The 24037-nt window shown below is 42.6% G+C and overlaps 1 protein-coding gene across 2 annotated transcripts; it reads right to left on the minus strand.

Moving 5' to 3' along the window:
• Positions 1 to 56: 56 nt before the first annotated feature.
• On the minus strand, positions 57 to 23327 carry LOC118854478 (zinc finger protein 420-like). Of its 2 annotated transcripts, none has more exons than XM_036764846.1 (5): positions 23141 to 23327; positions 21757 to 21905; positions 12169 to 12295; positions 11127 to 11222; positions 57 to 3274 (listed from the first exon to the last, which is right to left on the minus strand). In XM_036764846.1, the coding sequence occupies exons 1-5, from the start codon at positions 23166 to 23168 to the stop codon at positions 1623 to 1625; spliced, it is 2052 nt and encodes a 683-aa protein (XP_036620741.1). In that variant the 5' UTR covers positions 23169 to 23327; the 3' UTR covers positions 57 to 1622. The 2 variants fall into 2 exon arrangements, with proteins under 2 accessions (XP_036620741.1, XP_036620750.1); XM_036764855.1 differs by having other exon boundaries at positions 21757 to 21981.
• Between the last annotated feature and the right edge of the window lie 710 nt (positions 23328 to 24037).

The raw sequence follows: 24037 nt of genomic DNA on the forward strand, positions 1-24037 counted from the left end.
TGTTTGCATTTTTGACAGCTACCTCCAGACAAATAAATATGGACAAACAAATATCTATTTCTATCTATCTGTAATAAACTGGAGATAATCAACAAGAGGCCTTGACTAGTTGGAATACATCCAAAGAAGGATTATGAATATGATTGATTGGAGACCATGCTAAATAAGGGTCAGTTGAGAGGAGTGAGGGCACTTATCCCAAAGAAGAGAAAATTGGTGGGCAACATGAAATACTCTTCAAATATCCCAGTGGGAAGACCTAGAACAAGTGAGGTTCTGAAAGAGGCAGATTTCAGCTTAGAATGATGAACAGTGCTTTAATAATGGGCTGCTTTCCTAGCTGGTCTTCAAGAAGAAATGATTTCAAAGAGATGCCTCTGTAGGTATGAGTCTGGCCTAGATGGCCGCTGAAGCACCTTCCAACTCAAGATTCTGATAAAATCAGTTACAAGGGAACAAGAAGTTGGCTTAGTTCCTCATTAACATGCAAGTGAATTTCTTTAGAAAATTATCTTGTTATCAATGCTTGTCTTTTTAGGCAAAATAAGACTCTTCTGACTTGCCCTGATGAGACAATATAGAGACTTCTTGTAATGCCTCTTGAATTGCTCCATCATGTCCAACCTGTTGGTCTCTGCACTGGAAAGCATAACTCTGATGAGGGTGCTGTCTTTGGGACCTGACCCTTTCACTGATTTTTAGAGAGAATGTGACAAGCAGCCCAGATGCCTCTGATATGAAACTGAGTTCCTTCAGCTTTCCCTGCCAGGCTGGCAGAGCAGGAGCAACGATGGGAAACTTTGTAGAAAGAAATTTACAAGGCCTCTTGTCTGCCTAGGAGCTGCTGCTTTGTTCACACAATGGCTCTCCTCTGCCTCAAGTCCATCAGGGGAATCCCTGCCTCATCATCATGATTGTTGGGTCACCAGTAACAGGAAGCAGAAACGACCTCAACTCAATGAGAACTTTCTCGACTGTCACATGCAGTGGCCTGGATGTAGTCTCAATAAATGTATGGGGGTTACCTGTGGGAGAACACAAAATTCCCCTAAATTGCTCCAATATTTATATCCTTGATCAAACAAATCTGATTTCTTCTCTTCACCAAAGATTATTTCTCAGTTGACATAAAATTGGTACAAAGTCCTTTCCTTATTCTGAAGACATTCTATTTCTGAGAACATCCAGATGGATCCTATCATATATATCTGAAGATTATTAGCCTATTGCCTCCTTTTCTGGTTTGACCACCTGGAAGAGCAGCATGAATTATTTTTCTTATCTCCCCTTTCTGTTAGAGACAGACACAAAATTTAACCTTCACCCATGACCTCTATGTCATAAAGAAAGGCATGTACCCACTGAGCACATTCATAGAGCCTTTTTTCATTAACAATCCTCTGATGAGAGGATAAGAGTTGATCTCTGGTTGAAACCCTTCCCACATTGAGTCCATAGATGGCTTGTACCCAGAGTGAATTTTCTGGTAAAAAGCTCTGTATTCCATCTCAATGTCTTTCCGCATTCATATCTGTTATAAGATTCCTATATCTCTGATGAATTCTCTGATGGTAAATGCGGACTCACTTTAGACTGAAGGTTTTACCACAATGATCACATTCTTAAGGTTTCTCTTCAGTGTGGATTCTCTGATGTTGGGTAAGATGGTTCCTCTGTTTAAAAGCCTTTTCACACTGGGTACATTCATAAGGTTTCTCTCCAGTGTGGATTCTCTGATGTACAACAAGAGAGTCCTTCCGTGTAAAACTCTTTCCGCACTGGGTACATTCATAAGGTTTCTCTCCAATATGAATTCTCTGATGTTGGACAAGACGGTTCCTCTGTTTAAAAGCCTTTATGCATTGGGTACATTCATAAGGTTTCTCTCCAGTGTGCATTCTCTGATGAACAATAAATCCAGCTCTCTGTGCAAAAGCCTTTCCACATTGATTGCATTCATAAGGTTTCTCTCCAGTATGGATTCTCAGATGTGTAACGAGGCTATTCTTATATGCAAAAACCTTTGCACATTGATTGCATTCATAAGGTTTCTCTCCAGTGTGGATTCTCTGATGTGTAACAAGGCTATTCTTATATGCAAAAGCCTTTCCGCATTGATTACAGTCATAAGGTTTCTCTCCAGTGTGGATTCTCAGATGAGCAATAAGACATCTCTTCAATCTAAAAGCCTTTCCACAATGATTACAGTCATAACATTTCTCTCCAGTGTGGATTCTTTCATGACTAACAAGACTGGGCTTCCATGTAAAAGTCCTCCCACAATGATTACATTTATAGCATTTCTCTTCAGTGTGGCTTTTCTGATGTTTAGCAGCGCTGGACATACATCTGAAAACTTTTCCACATTGATTACACTCATAAGGTTTCTCTCCGGTATGGATTCTCAGATGAGCAGTAAGGCATCTCTTCAATCTGAAAACCTTTCCACATTGATTACAGTCATAAGGTTTCTCTCCAGTGTGGATTCTTTCATGTTTAACAAGACAGTCCTTCCATGTAAAAGTCTTTCCACATTGATTGCATTCATAAGGCTTCTCTCCAGTGTGAATTCTTTCATGTCTAACAAGACTGCGTTTACATGTAAAAGTCTTTCCACATTGATTACATTTACAAGGTTTCTCTTCAGTGTGTGTTCTCTGATATTCACCAATATTCTGTGTACATTGATTACCTTTATAATGTTTCTCTCCATTGTGGATTCTTTGATGTTTAATAAGACCATCCATCCGTGTAAAAGACTTTCCACATTGATTGTATTCATAAGGTTTCTTTCCAGTGTGAATCTTCTGATGTTCACCAATAGATTTCCTACCTCTGAAAGTCTTTCCACATTGGTTACATGTATAAGGTTTCTCTCCAGTGTGGATTCTGTGATGTTCAACAAGACTTTCCTTCCATCTGAAAGTCTTTCCACATTGATAACACTTATAAGGCTTCTCTGCAATGTGGATTCTCTGATGTAGAGTAAGACACGGCCGCCATTTAAAAGTCTTTCCACATTGATAGCATTTATAAGGTTTCTCGCCAGTGTGGATTCTCTGATGTGCAATAAGACACTTCCTCTTTGTAAAACCCTTTCCACATTGTTTACAGTCATAATATTTCTCTGCAGTGTAGATTCTCTTCGGTTTTGTGCAGACTTCTCTCCAACTGAAGTCATAGGGGCCATCACTCATGAATCTTTGCTTGTGAGTTTCTTCCACAGAAAGGCTTAGCTCTTCAGTAATTTCCTTCATTTCAAGTCTGGTCTCTCCTTATAAAAAAAAGAGAATAACAACACAAATATAGACACTACACACACACACACACACACACACACACACATTTATATCTCCTTTGCTCCACAGGCAGAAAAAAACTCAGTTACTTTCTATTTCCCCAGGCAAAGAGAAACATCTTAAAAAGGCAGAAATTTATTTTAAAATGCCCTTAGCTCACATCCCAAGGAGGATTTAATTTCCAAAGAGCTTCATGCATGGATTTACACTGGATCTCACAACAAACTTGCAACACAGGTAGGGCCATCATTCTCATCATATTCACAACTCAGACCATGAACTCAGAGTGGCTGAGAGACTTGACTCAAATCCCAGCAGCTGTGACTAGAATCCAGACCTGGTGAATGGCTCTGCTGTGACCACAGTACTTGACAAATTTTCAGTTTTTTCACTTTCAATCTTTCTCTTTCACTTTCATTGTCAGCACTTTCAATCCTTTCTTCATAGCTACAATGCCATTGGTCCACATATACTAAATATTAAAATTATTTCAAGATCTATTCTACCAGTAACCATAACTTAATTTCCCTGTGGATCACTTTCAATCTTATTGTTTCTGTTGTATCATCTGAATTTACACTCAAAGTACCAACACTTTACCTGAGGCATAAGGGATTTTATTCTGAATCTTTAATTTTCTGAGATAGTCATTACTTATTTTTTGAAAAAATTATCTTTAAATGCTTCTGCTTACTAAAATAAAATGAAAAGCCTTCTATAAAACACAACTTTAAAAAATGCATGGCATTACACATCTGAAAATGTGTCTGATACAGAAATTGGAGTATATTACCCTTTGGTACAGAATTGGACAGCATGCTTCACTACTGGTCTTCTTGCACCCCTTCCCCTTTAAAGGTTCACAAATGCCTTTGAAGGATTGAGACAGTTGTCCAAGGGATTTGAGCTAAAAATTGGTCAGTGGCCCCGTAAGTGGTAAATATTCACCCAATTTGATTACAAAGATTTTTACCTTCTGTGACAAGAAGTGTGTGCATGTTTCAACCTCAATAGCCATCTTTTTGCAGTGATTCCAAACTATTATGATCAGGAACATACAGCTTTTGGGGATCGTGCAGTGAGCACCTCAAACTCTGACTGCTTCTAACTATGTGCAACATAATCTTTCAGTTTCTCAACTTGACATCAAAGTGTTTCCAAATTTCCAGGAAGGTTAGGTATTCATGTGCAAATGGTCACAGGCATGCAAAGACCATTGGTAGCTGTCTGTCACTGCACTGAAGTAGTCTGCTCATTCGTGGTCTACCTCATAATCACATCTCATTAAACCTGAAACCACCTGACCAAGATCTTACTTGGGTTTACATTCTTACAGCAGTGAAGGCAGGTTATTGGAAAACCATCATTGCCAGGCATGCACAGTAGAGTCCATCATGAAACCATCATAGACCACCACAACCTTGCTACAAAAACAGACCTTAAAATGCCACTCATTGGGAGCAGCTAGGTGGCGCAGTGAGTAGAGCACCAGCCCTGGAGTCAGGAGGACCTGAGTTCAAATCCAGCCTCAGACACTTGATACATGTACTAGCTGTGCGACCTTGGACAAGTCACTTAACCCCAACTACCCTGCCAAAAAAAAAACAACAACCCCAAAATGCCACTCATTGAAATGTTGGGATTGTTTTCTAATTTGAACTTCTCCTCTGTTCATGTTACTCTTCTATCTGGCAGCTTCTCAAAGGACTTGGTTGGCAACATGGGTTGGTCATTTAGTAGAGTTTCAGTGAAAGTGTAGCCAGTTTACCAGTGCTAAGAATAAGAAAGCCATGTCTGAAGAAATCCTATCCTTCCAAAGGCTGTTTTGCATATAAAAACTAATTAAAACAACAACAACAACAAAGCAATATTTGCAATTGACCTTGGAGCACATTTGTCATTTAATGTGGTACTTGCCAAGAGCCAACAGGAAAAGCAAGTTTATTTAGTAATTAGCAATTCACTGTGACTGTTTAGAGAGTTAAAAAAATGAATTCCCATCACCTGGAAGGAATCTGTCAAATTTGCCTTCCATTTTCCACCTCATCCATGGGTGAGCATTTTCAACATATTTTGTTAAAAAAATCAGAATACAACTGGTAGTGCAATGGACAGAATTCTGGGCCTCGAATCAGGAAGACCTGAGTTCCAATCCCACCTCAGAAAGTTACTAGTCCTGTGGCTCTAGGGAAGTCATAAGACTTCTATGTGCCTCCCTTTTTTAAAACTGTAAAATGGACATAGTTATGGCATCTAATTCCTAGGGTTCTTATGAGGATAAAATGAGACATTTGCGCACTACGTGACACATAGTACATGCTGTATAAATGCTAGCTACTACTTTCATTTGATTTTGACTGTTTCCTCCCCAATTCTGCTCTCTTTCTTAAGCCAGTATCATCCTCGCTCCTTTTATTCCCTTATTTCCTTGTTGAACTAAATGTATTTCCATTCCAAAAGACTGTCTTTTCCCTGTATCAGCATCTGTTTGTAAACTAGACTCTGAACTTTGTGACAGCAGACACTGTCTTCTGCCTTCCTTTGTAATCTCATGGCTTACTACAGTGCCTAAAACAGAAGGCACTTAATCAATGTTTATTGATTCCCTGCCTGGGCCCAGGGCTGACAGCAGTCCCCAGCCTCTACCTCTACTCCCTGCATTCTGGTCTCTCCCCTAGTTGCTGAATGCACATTCAGGCCTCAGCCCAGTTTCTGTTCCTTTCTTATACTCCATCACCTCCAAGTAGTCCCCTTAGTCAGGTTCTAATATTGAAGATTACAGAGGCTTCTTTCTGGGCTCCTGAAGGGTCTCCTGCTATAATGCACCTCTGGGTCTCTAACTCCCAGCTCCCTAAACTGATGTGGTGGTCACCCACATGAACGTGGCCAATGATTCTCCAAGAATGGGGACAGAGATTAGCAATAGAGATTAGAAAAGCATCTTGGGCTGATGATTTATGCAAAGTTTAGCCTTGGAAGACTCCTGGGTAAGGGAGCAGCCTTCTCTCCTACTCGTGTACTGCCAAATGGAGAGAGAGAAAATCATGAAGCCAGGTTGCCAGATATACTACCAATTTAGGCCATGTAATGTCAGCTGGGCACTCACTGGGGCAAGGCAATCCTTTGCCATCTCCCTGGTTCCCTGTGCTGCTCACCACAGCAGCAATTCTAAATCATTTCATTCATCCCCAACCCTCCATCATGGCTTGCTACCACTACCCTTCCAACCACTGGAAAAAACTAGACATTTATCAAGGGCTTCCTAATCCTCCTCATCTCACATAAATCAGATATCTTCTTCTCCCTTTTGACCCCCATATCACATAGAAAGATTATCCTTCTGCTTGCTAAAGAAAATCCCCTTATGCGTGCAAATGATCACACTCTGCCCCCTCATCTACCTCCATATAATCCTCCTCTAGGATCTTTTTTTTTTTTTTTGCTAATTTTCACTCTCTCCCACACTGATGACTCTTTACCTATTACCAGAAATAAAATCATTGATCTCTAATATTTAAAACACTCTCACTTGACCCATGCACCCCCATGAGATGGTGTCCAATACTGTCCCTCCATTTTATAGCTAAACAGTTAAAGAAGGGCATTTCCATTTAGCGTCTCCAACTCCTTTCCCTGGGTTTCCTCGAAACTATTTTTTTTTCCTTTCTTTCCTTTATTTTCTATCCTGCTATACTGCCCAAGATATGGTTACAATTAGATACAAATAGGGATATCTATGTAAAATTGTTCTAGGCATATTTCTATTTGTCAGTTCTTTCTCTGTATATGCATAGCGTCTTTCTTCATTTGTCCTTTATAGTTAATTTGGGTATTTATAATAGTTAAAAAAAAGGACTCTGCACTCTACCTCAGAAATTTATTGTTCAATGAAACACATCTCTCAAGTTACCAATAATCTAAAATTGCTAAAATTCAGTGGCCATTTCTTTTTTTTTAATTTATTTTTTTAACATATTTAGTTTTCAGCATTGATTTTCACAAGAGTTTGAATTACAAATTTTCTCCCCATTTCTACCCTCCCCCCCACTCCAAGAGGGTGTACATTCTGGTTGCCCTGTTCCCCGGTCAGCCTTCCCTTCTGTCACCCCACTCCCCTCCCATCCCCTTTCCCCTTCCTTTCTTGTAGGGCAAGATAAATTTCTACACCCCATTGCCTGTGTATCTTATTTTCTAGTTGCATGCAAAAACATTTTTGTTTGTTTTTGAACATCTGTTTTTAAAACTTTGAATTCCAAATTCTCTCCCCTCTTCCCTTCTCACCCACCCTCCCTAAGAAGTCAAGCAATTCAACATAGGCCACATGTGTATCATTATGAATAACCCTTCCACAATACTCATGTTGTGAAAGACTAACTATATTTTGCTACTTCCCAACCCATCCCCCTTTATTGAATTTTCTCCCTTGACCCTGTCCCCTTTCCAAAGTGTTTGTTTTTGATTACCTCCACCCCCATCTGCCCTCCCCTCCATCATCCCCCCTCTTTATTTTATCTTCTTCCCTCTTCTTTCCTGTGGGGTAAGATGCCCAATTGGGTAGGTATGGTATTCCCTCCTCAGGCCAAATCTGATGTGAGCAAGATTCACTCATTCTCCCCTCACCTGCCCTCTCCCCTCCTCCCACAGAGCTGCTTCCTCTTACCACCTTTATGAGAGATAATCCACCCCATTCTATCTCTCGCTATCTCCCTCAATATATTCCTCTCTCATCCCTTAATTTGATTTTATTTCTTTTAGATATCTTCCCTTCATCTTCAACTCGCCCTGTGTCCGCTCTCTCTCTCTGTCTCTGTCTCTCTGTCTCTGTCTCTCTCTCTATATATATATATATACACATAGGTATATACATACATACACATTCACTTCTAGATATACATAAACATATATATATATATATATATATATATACATGTATATATGCATATTCCCTTCAACTACCCTAATACTGAGGTCTCATGAATCATACACATCCTCTTTCCATGTAGGAATGTATACAAAACAGTTCATCTTTGGTAAGTCCCTTGCAGTTTCTTTTTCTTGTTCTTTTTCTTGATTACCTTTTCATGCTTCTCTTGATTCTTGTGTTTGAAAGTCAAATTTTCTATTCAGTTCTGGTCTTTCCACTGAGAAAGCTTGAAAGTCCTCTATTTTATTGAAAATCCATATTTTGCCTTGGAGCATGATACTCAGTTTTGCTGGGTAGGTGATTCTAAGTTTTAATCCTAGCTCCATTGACTTCCGGAATATCGTATTCCAAGCCCTTCGATCTCTTAACGTAGAAGCTGCCAGATCTTGGGTTATTCTGATTGTGTTTCCACAATATTCAAATTGTTTCTTTCTGGCTGCTTGCAATATTTTCTCCTTGATCTGGGAGCTCTGGAATTTGGTGACAATATTCCTAGGAGATTTCTTTTTGGGATCTATTTGAGGAGGTGATCGATGGATTCTTTCAATTTCTATTTTGCCCTGTGGCTCTAGAATATCAGGGCAGTTCTCCTTGATAATTTCTTGAAAGATGATATCTAGGCTCTTTTTTTTGATCATGGCTTTCAGGTAGTCCAATAATTTTTAAATTACCTATCCTGGATCTATTTTCCAGGTCAGTGGTTTTTCCAATGAGATATTTCACATTGTCTTCCATTTTTTCATTCCTTTGGTTCTGTTTTATAATATCTTGATTTCTCATAAAGTCACTAGTTTCCACTTGCTCCAATCTAATTTTTAAAGTAGTATTTTCTTCAGTGGTCTTTTGGACCTCCTTTCCCAACCAACTAACTTGACCCTTGAGTTTTTCAGCGGGGTATGACTGCTTGTAGAATAAAGAGTTCTATGTTCCATGTTCGGGGGGGATGTGCCAGCTCTGTCACACCAGCACTCCTCCTTCCCCAAGAACCCCCAACCTGGACTGGACTTAGGTCTTCAGCAGGCTCTTCACTCCTGCTCTGATCTGCCACTTAATTCCTCCCACCAGGTGGGCCTGGGGCCGGAGGCAACTGCAGCTATAGCTGCCCCACCTGCACTGTGCGGGGGCAGTGGCCAAACCCCGAACTCCTTCCACTCCTGCAGCTTTTCCCACTAACCTTCTCTGCTGTCTTTGGTGTTCGTGGGTTGAGAAGACTGATAACTGCCGCAGCTCACTGATTCAGGGTGCTAGGGCACACTCCGCCCGGCTCCTGGTCTGGTTGGTCTGCGCCCCTCACACTGGGCTCTGTTCTGCTCCGCTCCCAGCTCCCAGCTCCCAGCTCTGTGTGGGATAGACCTCACCCAGAGACCATCCAGGCTGTCCTGTGCTGGAGCCCTGCTTCCCTCTCCTGTTTTGTGGGTTCTGCAGTTCTAGAATTGGTTCAGAGCCATTTTTTATAGGTTTTTGGAGGGACTCGGCAGAGAGCTCACGCTAGTCCCTGCTTTCCAGCCGCCATCTTGGCTCTGCCCCCAGAAGTCCGGTCAGTGGCCATTTCTTAATCCTAATCCTTCTTGACTTCTCTGCAGGCTTCCACACTCTCAGTCTACCCCTTCTTTTGATCCTCCCCTCCCTTGATTTTAGCAATATTACTCTCTCTAGGCTGAACTTCTACCATATCCAAAAGGAAACTCATTCTCTTTCCTCCAACCCTGCCATCTTCTTCCATTCCTAAAGCTATCCAAGGTACCTCCCAATAGTCCAGGCTGAGAAATGAAACGTCATGCACTCCTCATCAACTCTCCATCAACTCCCACACATTCACACTCTTGATGTCCATGTTCAGTCTGTTCCAAAGTCCCCTGGATTTCACCTTTGTGACATCATTCATATACTCCTCTACATCTCAATATTATCACTTTCTTGGTTCAGATCCCTGTCATCGGATACCTGACATAGGGTCAGAGCCTTCTGGTTGGTCCAGCTGCCTCAATTCTCCCTCCAGTCCAGTCTACTCCTCCATCCAGTTATCAAGTTTATCTTCCTTAAGCTCTCACCTGACCAGGTCATGATGTACTCAACAGCCTCCAGTGGCTCCCCAGAAAAATATGAAATATAAAACTCTCTCTAGAGTTGTGAAAACATTTCATTACCTACCCCTCATCTACTCTTCCAGTCTTGTTTCTCCCTTCTACCCTCTTCTCCTCCATATGTTATAATCCATTTGCTTGGGCCTCTTTTCTCTTCTGGGAACAGGTCATTCCACCTTCAGACTCTCTGAGGTTTTTTTTGTTTTTTTTGTTTTTTTTTGCCATCCCAGTTGCCTAAAATGCTGGCTTCCCTGAATCCTTAGCACAATAAGCCTTTTCCAGTCCTCCTTAAATTTAGGGCCTTCCCTCTCTTGATTAGCTTCAATCTATCCTGTCCATAGGGGGTTTCTACATAGTTGTCTGGCCCACCAGACTGTGAGCTCCATGGGAGCAGGGGACACATTTTGCACTGATTTATGTGCTCAGTCCTTCGTACAGGGTCTAGAACAGAGCAGGCACTCAGAAGTTGGTTGACTTGAAGAAGGTCTAGGAAAGAGCTCATATAGGAGAGCCTAATCCCCCTTACTACTCTCAGGAGAATTCCATGCCCCCAAATTCCAAATAATGACCTTTTTTTGGATCATAGCTTGATCCCAGGAAGGAAGGGAAAAGGCCATGGAGTCCAAACCCCTCTTATTACGGATGGAGAAACTGAGGCTCAGTGGTTCAGTGACTGACCCATGAAGCTGCTGCTGAGAAATATCTGAAAAAGAATTCCAAGGCAGGCCTTCCTGCCCCAAATCTAGCACTTGCCTCACAACAACACAAAGCAGCCTCTTGTAATCCCAGCTCTCATAGACCTGCTTTCCCCTAACTCACCTGGACAGCAGCTCCCCCGACCTTCTTGCTCCCACATCCATGGGGCTTCCCTTTGCTCCAAATAAGAGACCATGTCTTTTCTGGGAACTGGCAGCCCTGGGCATGAGGAGTAAGATAGGAATGAGCAGAGAGAAACTTGTCATTCAGTTCTCTTTAGGGAAAGGGGTGTGAATACAGAGCTGCTGGAGTCTGAGATTCATACTATTATGTTCACACACATGAGCCTGCTGTCACTCATTAGTGCTTGTAATGCAAGTAACGCAAAACGGTGTGCCCCATTATCCTTTTGCACAACCTGCTGTGAGAAAGAGCCACACCTCTGCCCCCCATCCTGTCAAGTCCATTCTGATAGAAGCTCCTAATTCTAATGCAGGCTAAAAAGGCTTATCATGAAAGACCAGACTGGGGTCCCAGAATAGGAACTGAGATGAGCCAGCTTTTGCACTGTCACCATCCCCTGTTTCTTACTCCCTGAAACCTATAGAAACCTTGTTTACTGCTCATTTGGGGCATCTCTGGTTCTTCAGGTGAAAGTCTCCTGTTGGCAAACTCAAGAAACCCTAGTTGGTCCAAATTCCATTCCTTAGTCAGTCTGTTTTTCCTGGCAATGCCAGTGTCATGTAAGCAAGGACCCCAGGGTGGATCCCAGGACTCCTGAAGGATAGTCTGATAGCATTTCTCCTTTGAGCTTTGGGGAAAAGTGGGGGAGAAGATCAGGGAACCAGGTTGGAATCAGAAAATCTAGTCGTGGTGCACTTTCTTCATAGAAGGATGGACTCATTGCACATTTTCCATTCTCTAGAAATTAGAGGCAGCTGATGGTGCAGTGGAGAGAGGCCTGGGCCTACAGTGAGGCATGCCAGGGTCTGAATCCAGCCTCAGACAGTTACTTAGCTGTGCGCCACAGGACAAGTCACTTAAACACCATTTGCCTCAACTGTCAAATGGGGAAAATAATATCAGTGCTCCAAACCCTACACACCAGGGGATGAAGATATTCCTTTGACTGCAGACTCAGCGTTACCAGAGGAGGTGTCCTTACCCAGGGAGAGCAGGTTCCGGGCATTCTCCAGCATGACCCCCTTGTACAACTCCTTCTGAGGATGGTCCAAAAGGCCCCACTCCTCCTGGGTGAAGTCCACAGCCACGTCCTTGAATGTCACCAGCCCCTAAATCATTAAAAGTAATAGAATGTACAGCTGAAGGATGCTTCAGATTTTAATAGTCCAAACTCTCATTAATTTACAGAACAAAACTGAAGTCCAGGCAAGGGATTTGCTGAAAGGTCATAACCTTCATGAGATTCAGAGCTAACTCCTAAAACCACAGTCATTAAGAGCCCAACTGAATTGAGAAATTTTTATATGATCACTATGAGTAAAGCTGAGAAATATTTTCCTCTGAAATGCATCTCCCTGTGGAACCAGGGAGAAAGTTTGTGTTCCAGCTGTGCGGGAGGTGGATCTGTGGGGGAGCATGAGAGAGGATGATGGGAAATATTTTCCTTGTCGGAACTGATAAGTGATATATATTTTCTTAAATATTATTTCTTAATCTCTTACGTGTATATCCATGGTAAACTCTAGAATTTATTTCATTTAACATTGAGTGGAATTATAGGAAGATTTACTTAAATTCAAGGACAGAGAGACCAAAGCAGAGAACATATAGATCAGAGGAAGGGGAAGCCACAGACCAAATTTATATATTTTATGTATATACATATGTCTATAAACATATATGGATGTGAATGTATAACAATACTTTATATAACAAATACACCTTATATGTACAAAATGATTTCCAAGTTATGTCCTCCATGAGCATATGCGCTCCTTAGGATTAAGAACTGGATTTTCCCTTTCCTTTTTAAAAAAAGTTTATTTAAATTTCAGGGATCAAAACAAGCATTTCCATAAGAGTACAATCAAAAAGATCATTGCTCATGAAACTGCAAATCTCCCATGTACAACTTGGTATTCCTTGAAATGTACAATAGTTATGATGGAAATTTCTTTTCTACCCCCCGCCCCAACTGTATAGATGGCTACCATGTATGTGTATATATATGTCAGCATGTATATGTATACACACATATGTGTATGTAACATTATTCCACACATACCACTGTTTGTCAGTTCTTTCTCTGGATGCAGATAGCGTCACTCTTTACACCCCCTTTATTTTTCATTTGTGTCCTTAGAATAGTCAAAATGACTCGTGCTCAAACTCTTCTGAGCACAATATTGCTGTTACTGAATACAATGTTCTCTTGGTTCTGCTCACTTTGCTCTTAGACACTTTGTGCAAGTCTTTCCAGGCCGTTCTAAGACCACTGAGCTCATCCTTTCTTACAGCACAGTAGCATTCCATCACAACCACACACCACAACCCATCCAGCCTTTCTACAAGTGATGGGGATCCCTGCACTTTCCAGGTGTCACCACAAAGCAAGTTGCTGTCAACATCTCAATCACATTCAGTCATAATTACTGGCTGTGAATTTCTTTCCATCTCATTTTTACACGATTTTCTTTTCTGCTCTCTCTTGTTACCCTATTGCTTTTACTTTATCTTTCCCCTCCCTCCTCCTATCCCCCCATTCACCCAACCCTCCAAGAGTACCTCATTTCCTTCCCCCCAATTTCAGCTCACAAGGTCTCCAAAAGTCCCCCACCGCTCCCAGGCCACACACCCCTCTGACAAGGCCTTCCCAGATCCTGCCCCCCAATTTTATTACCTTTCTACATGTTCAGAAGACTTCTACACCCTTTCACATGTACATGATGCTTCTTTTTCAAGCCAGATGAGAGTAAGGTTCCAACCTCAGCAGCTCTCCACTCCTACTTGCTTCCTCTCTATGAGGTCTTTATTTCACTCTCCCTTTTTCCAATATCATTTTTCCCTATGAACTTTTCCTACCCAGGTTTATTTTTTATCATCACCCCATCATACACAACTCAGCCACCACCTGTCTTTCAAACTACCTCAGGAATGATGACAGTTAAAAGAATACTGATAACTTTTTCATATATAAATGATACTAAAACAGTTTGATCTTCATGGGGGCCTAATAATCAGGCTTTGATGATTTCCTGATATTTCTTCCGGATTTTTTATATCAAATTTTCCAATGAGTTTTGCTCCTTTTTTCAAATCCTAAAGGTCTTTCCATTCATTAAATAGTCATTTTTTTTTCCCATTCGAGATTATACTTTACTTTGCTAGGTAACTTACTCTTTGATGCAACCATGGCTCTTTTATTCTTTGAAATCTAATGTCCCCAAACATTCAGTCTTTGAGAGTGGAATCTGCCAGTTCTTGGGAAATCCTAACTAGATTTCCACTTTATTGAAATGCTTTCTTTTTCTTGTTGTTTACAAGATTTTCTCCTTACCCTGGGAGTTTTGAAATTTGGCTATGACATTTATGTAAGTTTTCCTCTTGGCATGTCTTTCAGGTGGTGAACAGTAGATTTTTTCTATATCTATTTCATCCTTTTCTTCTAGAATATGGAGGCACCTTTCCTTAATAATTTCTAATTAATAAGTGACATGTTCTAAAGAAAATTCAGTGAAAAGTCTGTGTGAAGCTGACAGTTCTACATCATTCTGGGGGAAAACATTTAATGTGATCACTTAAAAGAGAAGAAAGTTAAAGATCTAGTTTGCTTCCTGAATGTCTGAAATGAAGTCTTATCTGGAAGAGGATTCCAAAGAGCTATTCATTGGAACCTGGACCACGGAGAAGTATAAGAGATGGTCCCCAGCCATGTGAAGGAGAGTTATCTGTTGTGACATTGAGGGCTTGAGGTTACTCCGGAGATGATGTGCCATAGCCAAGACAGCTCATGCCTTTCCTTTCTGAGTGCTTTCATTTGTCTATGAATTACATTCCTTAACTATAAAATTAATTACCTAGAAATAAAAGTAACAATGATGGAGAAAAGTGAGCTAAGTGGCATGGTGCATAGAGCACTGAGCTTGGTAGCAGGAAGATACCACCATTATAAGTTCAAATCTGGCTTCAGAAAGTTACTAGCTATGTGACTCTGGACAAATCACTTAACCCTGCTTGCCTCAGTTTCCTCATTTGCAAAATGCACTGAAGAAGGAAACTGCAAACCACTCCAGTATCTTTGTCAAAAAAAAACAAAACCCCAAACGGTTTATAAAATCTCAAACATGATTGAACAAGAATGATGAAGAGGGTGATTCCTTCAATGGTTAAAAATAAAAGCAATATTCAGTTAAGTTGGGTTTTGTTTGAGCTAATTCATCAGAAGAATGTTGCGAATTTCTTTATGAGAAATAAATGACCTAAACTCACATGGAGAATTGTAGAAACTTGGTAGAACAAGAGTCAAGAGGAGGACTAAGAGGCCTACTGATGGGCCATATAAAGGAGAGGCTGGTCAGGTTTGAGAATATGAGAGAAACCATTCATTGAGGACCCCTACTCAAACAGCATTAGTCAGTTCATTAGGATTATATAAGGGGTAATGATTGTTGTAATGCTTTTAGTATATTCATCTTGTCAGTCACTAAATACGAGGTCTAAGAATAAGCAATGTGTTAATGCATACTTTGTACAAGTCACAGAGGAATATGGATTCCAAAAGAAGGGCCCCAGAATAGGCCTCCAACTTTAATGCAATGTTCATCACTTGGTTACCAGCTGTGGAACTCAGCTGCACAACCACAAAAATGCTGACAAAGATCATCTCCATCTTGTTTTGCTCAAATTCCCTGAACAAACCAAACACGAGTGATAGTATAGTATGGAAAGGTTCCTTTCCTCCCTTCCCTTGCAGTGTATGTATAGCTTGGACCATTTCCTCCTGCCTAAACTAAGGAGGAGCCCACCCATCTTGTGACCACCTGGTCAGTGGAGATATTCCTGCTTCCCCCAACTCATGACTCTCCTGACACATCATTTTTGCTTCTTTTAGCTTAAGAGTCATAGGTCAACTAATGGCATTCCACATTTTGTGTTGCTACTTTAGAATGTCCGGGAAACTGATCTGGTATCAAATCCTATAAAAATAAGGTCCCAGAAGAAGGGCGAATATCAGATCCTGAAGAAGATATCAGGTGCACTTATTAGAGGGGACCACGGGCCCATCAATAAAGTGCCATTGGCTCACAGCTCTGCCTCAGTCTCTTTTTTTGTGAGTTGGACAATTTTAATCCCCACAGTCAGGTATTCCTTGATACTTGGAAGGGGTCATCTCTATTTCCAACCTGCTACATGGACAGCATGTGTCTGGCCAATGTGCCTGGAACCTGATGTCATCTCTTCCATTTCATTTTCTTCCATTTTCATCATGAGCATAGTACTCACTTTATCAGAGATTCTGATATTTGGGACTCATCCTCCATCCCGGGCATAAAATTGCCCTTTCATTTTTCATCATTGTGACTTCTTTAAAACACCTGATTTCGGGTCTCTTTGGAATCCACATTTCACCTTTCACCTCCTTTAGTCTCTTGTTAGACTTCTAAACTATGGGGGAATTTATTCAGTTTTTCCACTTTTTGAGGTTCCCAAGAATGTCTAAATCTCCCTTTTCTCTGGGCTCTCTGGAGTTACTCTTCTTCACTGCACAGTAGTAGGCTCCCTCCATTACTTTGGGTTTACAGGCTAAATTTCTTTTTCAAAAACCAAGCCTTAAACCCACCTCAATCTGGAGCTCGTAGACTGGACAACAGGCCCCTGCCCTCCTATCCCAGAGTGAATGTAAATATTAAACAGTAACTTTTTCTCTGTTGGCCAGGAACCCTAAGGATCTTCCCTTTTCAGTTTGATTTTTTTTTTGAGTTTTTCATTAAAGGAGTCATCCCTTGATTAACTTCTTAAAGAGGCCCATTCACTGAATGGGTATTACCTCAGTCAAGCACTAGAAAAGACCTTGGCCTAAAAGGGCCAGGGTCTCCCGTTGCATTCTTGGCCATCTCCAGGCATCCTGGTGAATATCAGGCTACTAGACCCAGATGGCTCTGGAGGAGAAAGTGAGGCTGGTGACCTTACACAGCCCTCCCTCCCTCAAATCAACGTCAACTCCGAGTTATGTCATCATTTCCCTGATGTCATGGTCCTCTTCGAGAAGGAAGGAAAAACACAAGTCTCAGTGTGGGGGAGGCAGTACATTTATTGATGGGTAACTGTCCTCTAACTAGTTCCCTAACTCACACCCCACAGAAGCTCTCCCAAACCTTCTTTCTTCTCCAGCACCTCCCAGGTCTCCCCTTCACCAGCAGTGGGTGGGGCTATGAACTCCAAACCTGGGGTAAAGGAGGAAGCTCACCTCAGTCATCTCCTCATTTCTCACCTGGCTCTGCTGCTGGGGACTTCTGGGACTGACTTCCCCCCAGACCCCTGAATTGGGTACTTGCTTCCATTCCTGACCCCCTTTTAATCCTTTTTCCTGTGGTCTTCTTTGGTTAATTGTTGGTACCTTGAGGCTAAGGGAAAAAAAAACCTGGAATCTGCCCTGGCAAGCCCCTCCAAAGACAACAAAAGAAAGTACAATAGAGAACACAAATAAACAAAAGGGAAGGACAGCCAAGAAAAAGAGAAGGAAAAAAAAAACATTAAAAGAAACTTTGCCCCTTAAGGAAGAAACATATTGAATTTAAAATATACTGAATTGTCTACAGACAACCCAAGGATCATTGGTCTACCAAAAAAATAAGGTGACACAATCATGAAGGAAATATTCAAAGGGAATTGGCCAGAACTTGGGAACATGGAAAACAACCTTCTAATTCATAGAACTCACAGACTGCCTCCAGAAAGAAACCCAATGGCCCTATTCTGGGAAGATGGCAGCATAGGTCAGGAATTTCCAAGCTCCCTGGATTTCCTCCACAAGTGGACAGAAAATCACAACAAAATGAATGTAGACCAGCAAAAAGAAAGGGGTAAAGCATTTGGAGAACAACTGGAGAGGACTTCACAGAAGACTCCAGGGGCTGAGGTTCAGTCTAAGGGAAGTGTAGACACCTCCAGGCAAACTCCACTGTAGCAACGAACAGTCCCAAAGAGCAGCAGACTAGGCCTCCAGAAACTTCACCTCCACTTTCCCCTCACCCCCAGCCTCAAGAACTTTCACCTGCAGAAATTCTGTTGGGTTTTTTTTTTTGGAGGGGGGAAGGCAGGGCAATTGGGGTTAAGTGACTTGCCCAAGGTCAGTGTGGTAACTGTCAGAGGTCGGATTTGAACTCAGGTCTTCCTGATTCCAAGGCCAGTGCTCTACTCACTGTGCCACCTAGCTGCTCCCCACCTGCAGAAATTCTACTTCACAAACTTTCATCTAAGGAAGAGCAGATGCTGACAGAGGGAAGACAGACAGACCCCCCTAATATCTCCAGAAGTCAAGCCTGGCAGTGCTGCCTGCCCATGATCCTGGGCTGTAACTGTGGGTGAGGAGAAGGGAATATGCTTCCAGTGAGTGTGGTACTACAGGCAGAAAGAACATTTTCAGGACAGTGTGACTTGGGCTTAGGGAGGAAGAGAGGAATCCTAGAGGCTGAGCCCCCAGAGAAAATTCAGAAAACAAGAGTAAGGAGGACCTGAGGCCCAGGGCAACATTAGCCACCAGACTTGGATTAAAACTTGATTACAGTAATATCAAGCTGCTAAAAACAAAATAAGACCAATTAAACATAAAAATGAGGAAGCAAAGGAAGAGGAACCTGACCACTGATAACTCCTGGGGTATAAAAGAAGATCTATCTGTGTCACATTGAGAAGAAGGTAGGTTAAAACAAGTCACTGCTATCCTAAAGAGTAATGTCAATTGGGTGCAAGCTCAAAAAGAAGTCTTGGAAGAACTTAAAAAGGAGTTCAAAAATCAAGTAAGAGAGAATGAGGAAAAATTAGAAAAAAAAATGAAACTCAAGAAAATTATAATAAGGAATTCTAAGTTGTCAAAGAGAATAAGGAAAAATTAGAAGAAAAAGAAAAGAAAATCAAGAAAATGGTGAAAAGAAAGTCAACCAATTAGGAAAAGAGATATAAAATCATAAGGAAGGAAATAAAAAGGATTTCAAAAACCAGACAAAAGAAAATGAGGAAAAGTTAGAAAAAAATAAAAATAACTCAAGAAAATTATAAAAAGGACTCCAAAACCAAAAGAGAAAGGAGGAAAAATTAGAAAAACAAATAAAAGCAATTCAAAAAATTATGAAAAGAAATATCACTAGTTAGAAAAAGGGATATAAATTCCTAAAGAAGAAAATAATTCCTTGAAAACTCCAAGTAGGATTGAATGACATGGTAAGACCCCAAGATGTAATAAAACTAGAAAAAACAGAAGAGAATCTGAAACATTTTATTAGAAAAACAGCTGATGTAGAGAACAGACCAAGGAGAGATAACATATGACCTTTCAGCCTACATGAAAGTTATGGTCAAAAAAAGAATCTCAACACAATATTCCAAGAGGTTATTAAGGAAAATTGCCCTGAAGTTCGGGAACAAGGAGGCATAGTGGAGATAAAAAGAATCCACTGATCAGCCCCCAAGAAAGATCCTGGGAAGAAACCTTACAGGAATGTCAAAGCTAACCTTCAAAATTCTGAGGTTAAAGAGAAAAGATAATTAGGGAAAAAGGAAAAGAACTTCTATGTTCTAAAGTGATGGTAGCAGCTCTTTATGGTGGCAAAGAACTAGAAATTGCATGGAAATTCCATGTAGAGAATAATTTTATATATACATATACACCTATTTGTGTCTACTGGCAGCCACCTCTAGGGCAGGAGCTTGGGTTGTGGGAAGAAAAAAAAAACACACGATAATTTTCTTGTAAGTTGGAAAGGAACAGCAAGTTGTGCATAGCGGATTTGCAATTTCATGTGCGATCATCTTTTTATTGTACTGTGTTTTGGAAATGCTTGTTTTCTTCCATAAATTAAAATTCAATGATGATTCAAAAAACAAAAACAAACCCAAGGCTGCAACCCCCAAGACTGGTAGTGGTTACATTTACCAATTCAATTTAGAAACAAAAAGTTCTCCAAGCCACCAGGAGAAAGACTTTCACACACAATGGGACTCTGGAATCATACAAGACTAATGCCAATGCACCAGACAGAAGGAGGGAATGGAAGAATGTGTTCCAGAGCAGCACTTCTAAAACAGCAGGCTGGGACCCTACATGGGGTCACCTAGCTAAATATGAGGGTCAAAAAAAATTGGACAACAGTTGAAGGTTTCTGAATACCCAGTGAGCAAAAATTAATTCAAAATCAAATAGGGAATAAATCCAAGGAATTACTGGCAGCACTTTCCCATGTTGCATCTCACATCTTCACTGTGGCCTTGGTTCTGAACACAGAACATGTGCACTTTGCAAAGCCTATGCTGTCACAATATGCAAAGCCAATGAACACTGCCAGAAACACCACAGCTCAGATAGGAGACTACTGGATGTTATGAAATCAAAAGGTCATTCCACTCTGAAAAATGTTGAAGATGCTGCAATATCCAATATTCTGCCAAGATTTAATTCTTTGTGTAAAAATAAACAAGCACATCCATCTCCTTAGTATGCAAATGGGCCTTCATCTTTGGTAAATGGTAAAATTATATGTAACCCAAAGAAATGTTTTAAAATAAATTACTGTAAGATTTATTATCAGTAAATGCTTCGATTTATATACCTGTTTTATAGACCCAGTGTCTCATAAAATGTCTCAGTTGTAAAGGGGTCAAGAGTGGAAAAAGTTTGAGAAGCCCTGTTCCAGAGCACTGTGGAGCCCAGGATACAGCCCAGGGTGACCCATCCTGCAGATGAGAACTTATCAACATGGGACAAAAAGTGGATGCTCAACAATGAAGAGGAGATGTAAACATTTCTAGCAAGAAAACCAGAAAAGAAGAGATTATTTGCTTCTGAAACACCTACACTAAAGAAATGCTGGAGCAGTGAATAAATGTGGATGACAACAGACAGACCAGGAAGACATTTCTTTCTGAAAGTCCACAGGGAGACAGGGATGAAGGAGTCACTCTGGTGGAGGTAAGAGTGCACAGGATGACAAGGGGGATTATGGACAGAATCTTCTGACATCCTGCCTGCAGGAGAAGGTCCTTTGGTGGCTCTACGTAACAAGGGAAGATTCAGGAAAGGGAGGAGGAGGAAAAGACAGCAGGGGAAGAAGACAGTGAGGTGACAAGGCTTCCTCAAAGGCTAGAAATTGTCACTTCAATCCCATACACTTTTATTGAGCACCCATCATGTGCCAGGCACAGCATTGGGGATACAAAAAGAGGCAAAAGGCAGTCCCTGCCCTAAAGGAGGTTACCATCCAATGCGGAAGACGTCAAGCAAACCAATATAACTAAAGCAAGCCAAGTCCAGGACAAAAAGCCCATGATTAGAAGAGGGAAGGAGTAAGAATTCAGAGGGGTGAGGGAATATTTCCTGGAGCTTTTCAGTTGTTGGTTGGGACTTAAAGGAATCTGAGCTGGGGAGGGAGAGTATTCCAGGTATGAGGACAGTCATTGAAAATGCCTAGATCTGAGAGAAGCCAGGAGGCCAGGGCCACTGGGTCAAGGATATATGTGGGGGAGAAAGCGGTAAGATGACTGGAATGGCTGATATCTGTGCACATACTGTACTTACCTGGGGAGGGGGGCTGCTGCTCCCAGGGGCCATTCCCTCTGGCTCCCTGCTGGGGCCAGGCCTTGGTTCTCTGCAGACTGAGCTGGGCAGGGAGAAGGAACCCAGAGGGGGAGAGGTCTTGCTCTTCTCTTCCCAGGCAGCAGGCTGGCCTACATGGATTTACAGGGTGAGGACCCACAGGAGTCACGAAGGCCTTGGCCCTGCCCTAAGGAGAGATACTTCACCCTACGAGGGGAGGGAGGAAGCAAGGAGGGTCAGGCTTGGAAATGAAGATGATCTAAACAGGAAGACTACTTCCCTCCCTCTCTTACTTATTTTCTTCTGCCCTCCCCCCACTCCCCATTCTCCCACAGAGACCCAAGAGGCAGAGGGAGCTTGGGATCCCAGATGGGATGAGAACATTCAGAGCTTCGATGATTCCTCAGTCAGGGCTCTCCCTCCACATGGTCCCCTGCCCTCCCTGCATCCCCTCTCCTCGACTCACAGACACATTATCTGGACTACAGAGTGACTCCTGGATCTAGAAGGGAAGCTAGGAAAGGTTGAGGAGGAGAGGGCTCTTGAATGTAGTCATCAGGGAATGAACAGGGGAAGCCTGAGGTTGAGAGACGAAATCCAGTCTGGGATTCAGCCCCCTGGCAGGGGGCCTGAGGCAAGGGAGCAAGAAGTCTGGGAGGCAAGACAATCTAACATAGGTCAGGGAGGGAGGTCAGTGACTCTGGAGTGACAGAAGGGCTCCAGGGGGACCCTGACCCTGGGGAAGCAGGATGACTGTGTCCTGAGGTCTAACTAGGAGCTGGGGAGGACTTCTGGGCTGCTCTGGGAGAGCTTAGGCTTGGAATCCCTAAAGGGAAAGTGGAGACATGGAGCCACATGCCTGGGATCTGACAGGGAATCAGCCCCAGAACCCCGGGTGCAGATAAGAGGGACCAGGAGAGAGCTTTGGTAACTGTCTCCAATCCTGGGTGGGCAGGTAGAAAGGTAGGATTCTGGGATCTCCAAAGGGGCTGGATCTGAAGGCAAGACAAGGGAATTTCTACCCAGGAGGTTAGAGATTAGGGGACAGGGAGGCAGGACACGTGTGGCCTCATAGGAAGGCTGAAATCAGGACTCCAGGAACCCTAGGGGCAAAGTCTGAAGTCCAGTGATAAATCTGGGGAAGGTGAGCCAGGAATTTAGGGAGTGATGGGGAGTCTGGAAAAGATCTAGGGGCAGGGAGCTCATCCGGCAGCCGGGCTGGGGAGGAAGGTGTGCTGCTGGCAGACCTGCAGGACACTCACCATGTAGTCAGAGGAGGAGAAGGAGACTGAATTGCCCGGGCAGCCAGCAGAACCAGGAAAGTGGGCGGGGGCGGGAGGGAAGGCGCGCTCTGGCTCAGACTTACCGGGGATCTGCAAACACAGAGCTGGCATCTAGAAGGCAGAACGATCTCAGATCCCAGGGAAGGAGAGAGATTTCGGCTCCAGGGAAGGCGGAGAAATTTCAGCTCTGAGAGAAGAAAGGAAAGAGATTTGAAGTCCAAGGAAGGCTGAGGAGTCTCGGCTCAAACACTTCCTGCTTCTGGCCAGCACACTCTGGGAGGGTCTTCCTATTCCAATAGCACCGCCCTGTCCAGCCCCTGAGGCCCCCAGGATGGCTGGGCCTTTTCCTCCAATCAGACCCAGGACTAGGACTCAGAGGCCGGGACAGCCTCTCCCTCCTAAGCCCTGCCCTCCATCACGGGGAATGCCTTCTCCAGTGCAAGGACACTCTCCTCTGCCCTAAACTCCTCCCCGGCCTCCAAACTCCACCCAGAGTTCAAACTCGACCTGGGCCACCACCCACCAGGCTGCCCATCTCTGAGAGCTCCTCCTCTCCAGTGTCTCCACCCCCTCCCCTCCTCCCTCCCTCCCAGACTCACCCCCTCCTCTTCAGGAGCAGAAAGACAGCTACTGTCGGTCGTTTGTTTTTGAAGAGGACCTTGACGTCAGGGAAAGGATAACATAACTTGCAGTTGACTTTGATTTGAGCGAGGGAGGGCTGTGCAAGGTCACCAGCCTCACTTTCTCCTCCAGAGCCATCTGGGTCCAGTGACCAGATATTCATCAGAATGACTGGAGATAACACAGGATGAATTGGGAGACTCTGCGCCTTTTAGGCCAAGGCCTTTTTATGTACTCACTTAGAGTGAGGTAAGGCTGTTCAATGAATAGGCCTCTTTAACAAGTGATTCAAGGGATGGACCCTTTAATTAGAAAATAGGGAAAAAAAAAATCAAGCTGGGAGGAAAAGACCTTCAGGG

This window comes from Trichosurus vulpecula, chromosome 1 (assembly GCF_011100635.1).
Source record: "Trichosurus vulpecula isolate mTriVul1 chromosome 1, mTriVul1.pri, whole genome shotgun sequence".
Lineage (NCBI taxonomy): Eukaryota > Metazoa > Chordata > Mammalia > Diprotodontia > Phalangeridae > Trichosurus > Trichosurus vulpecula.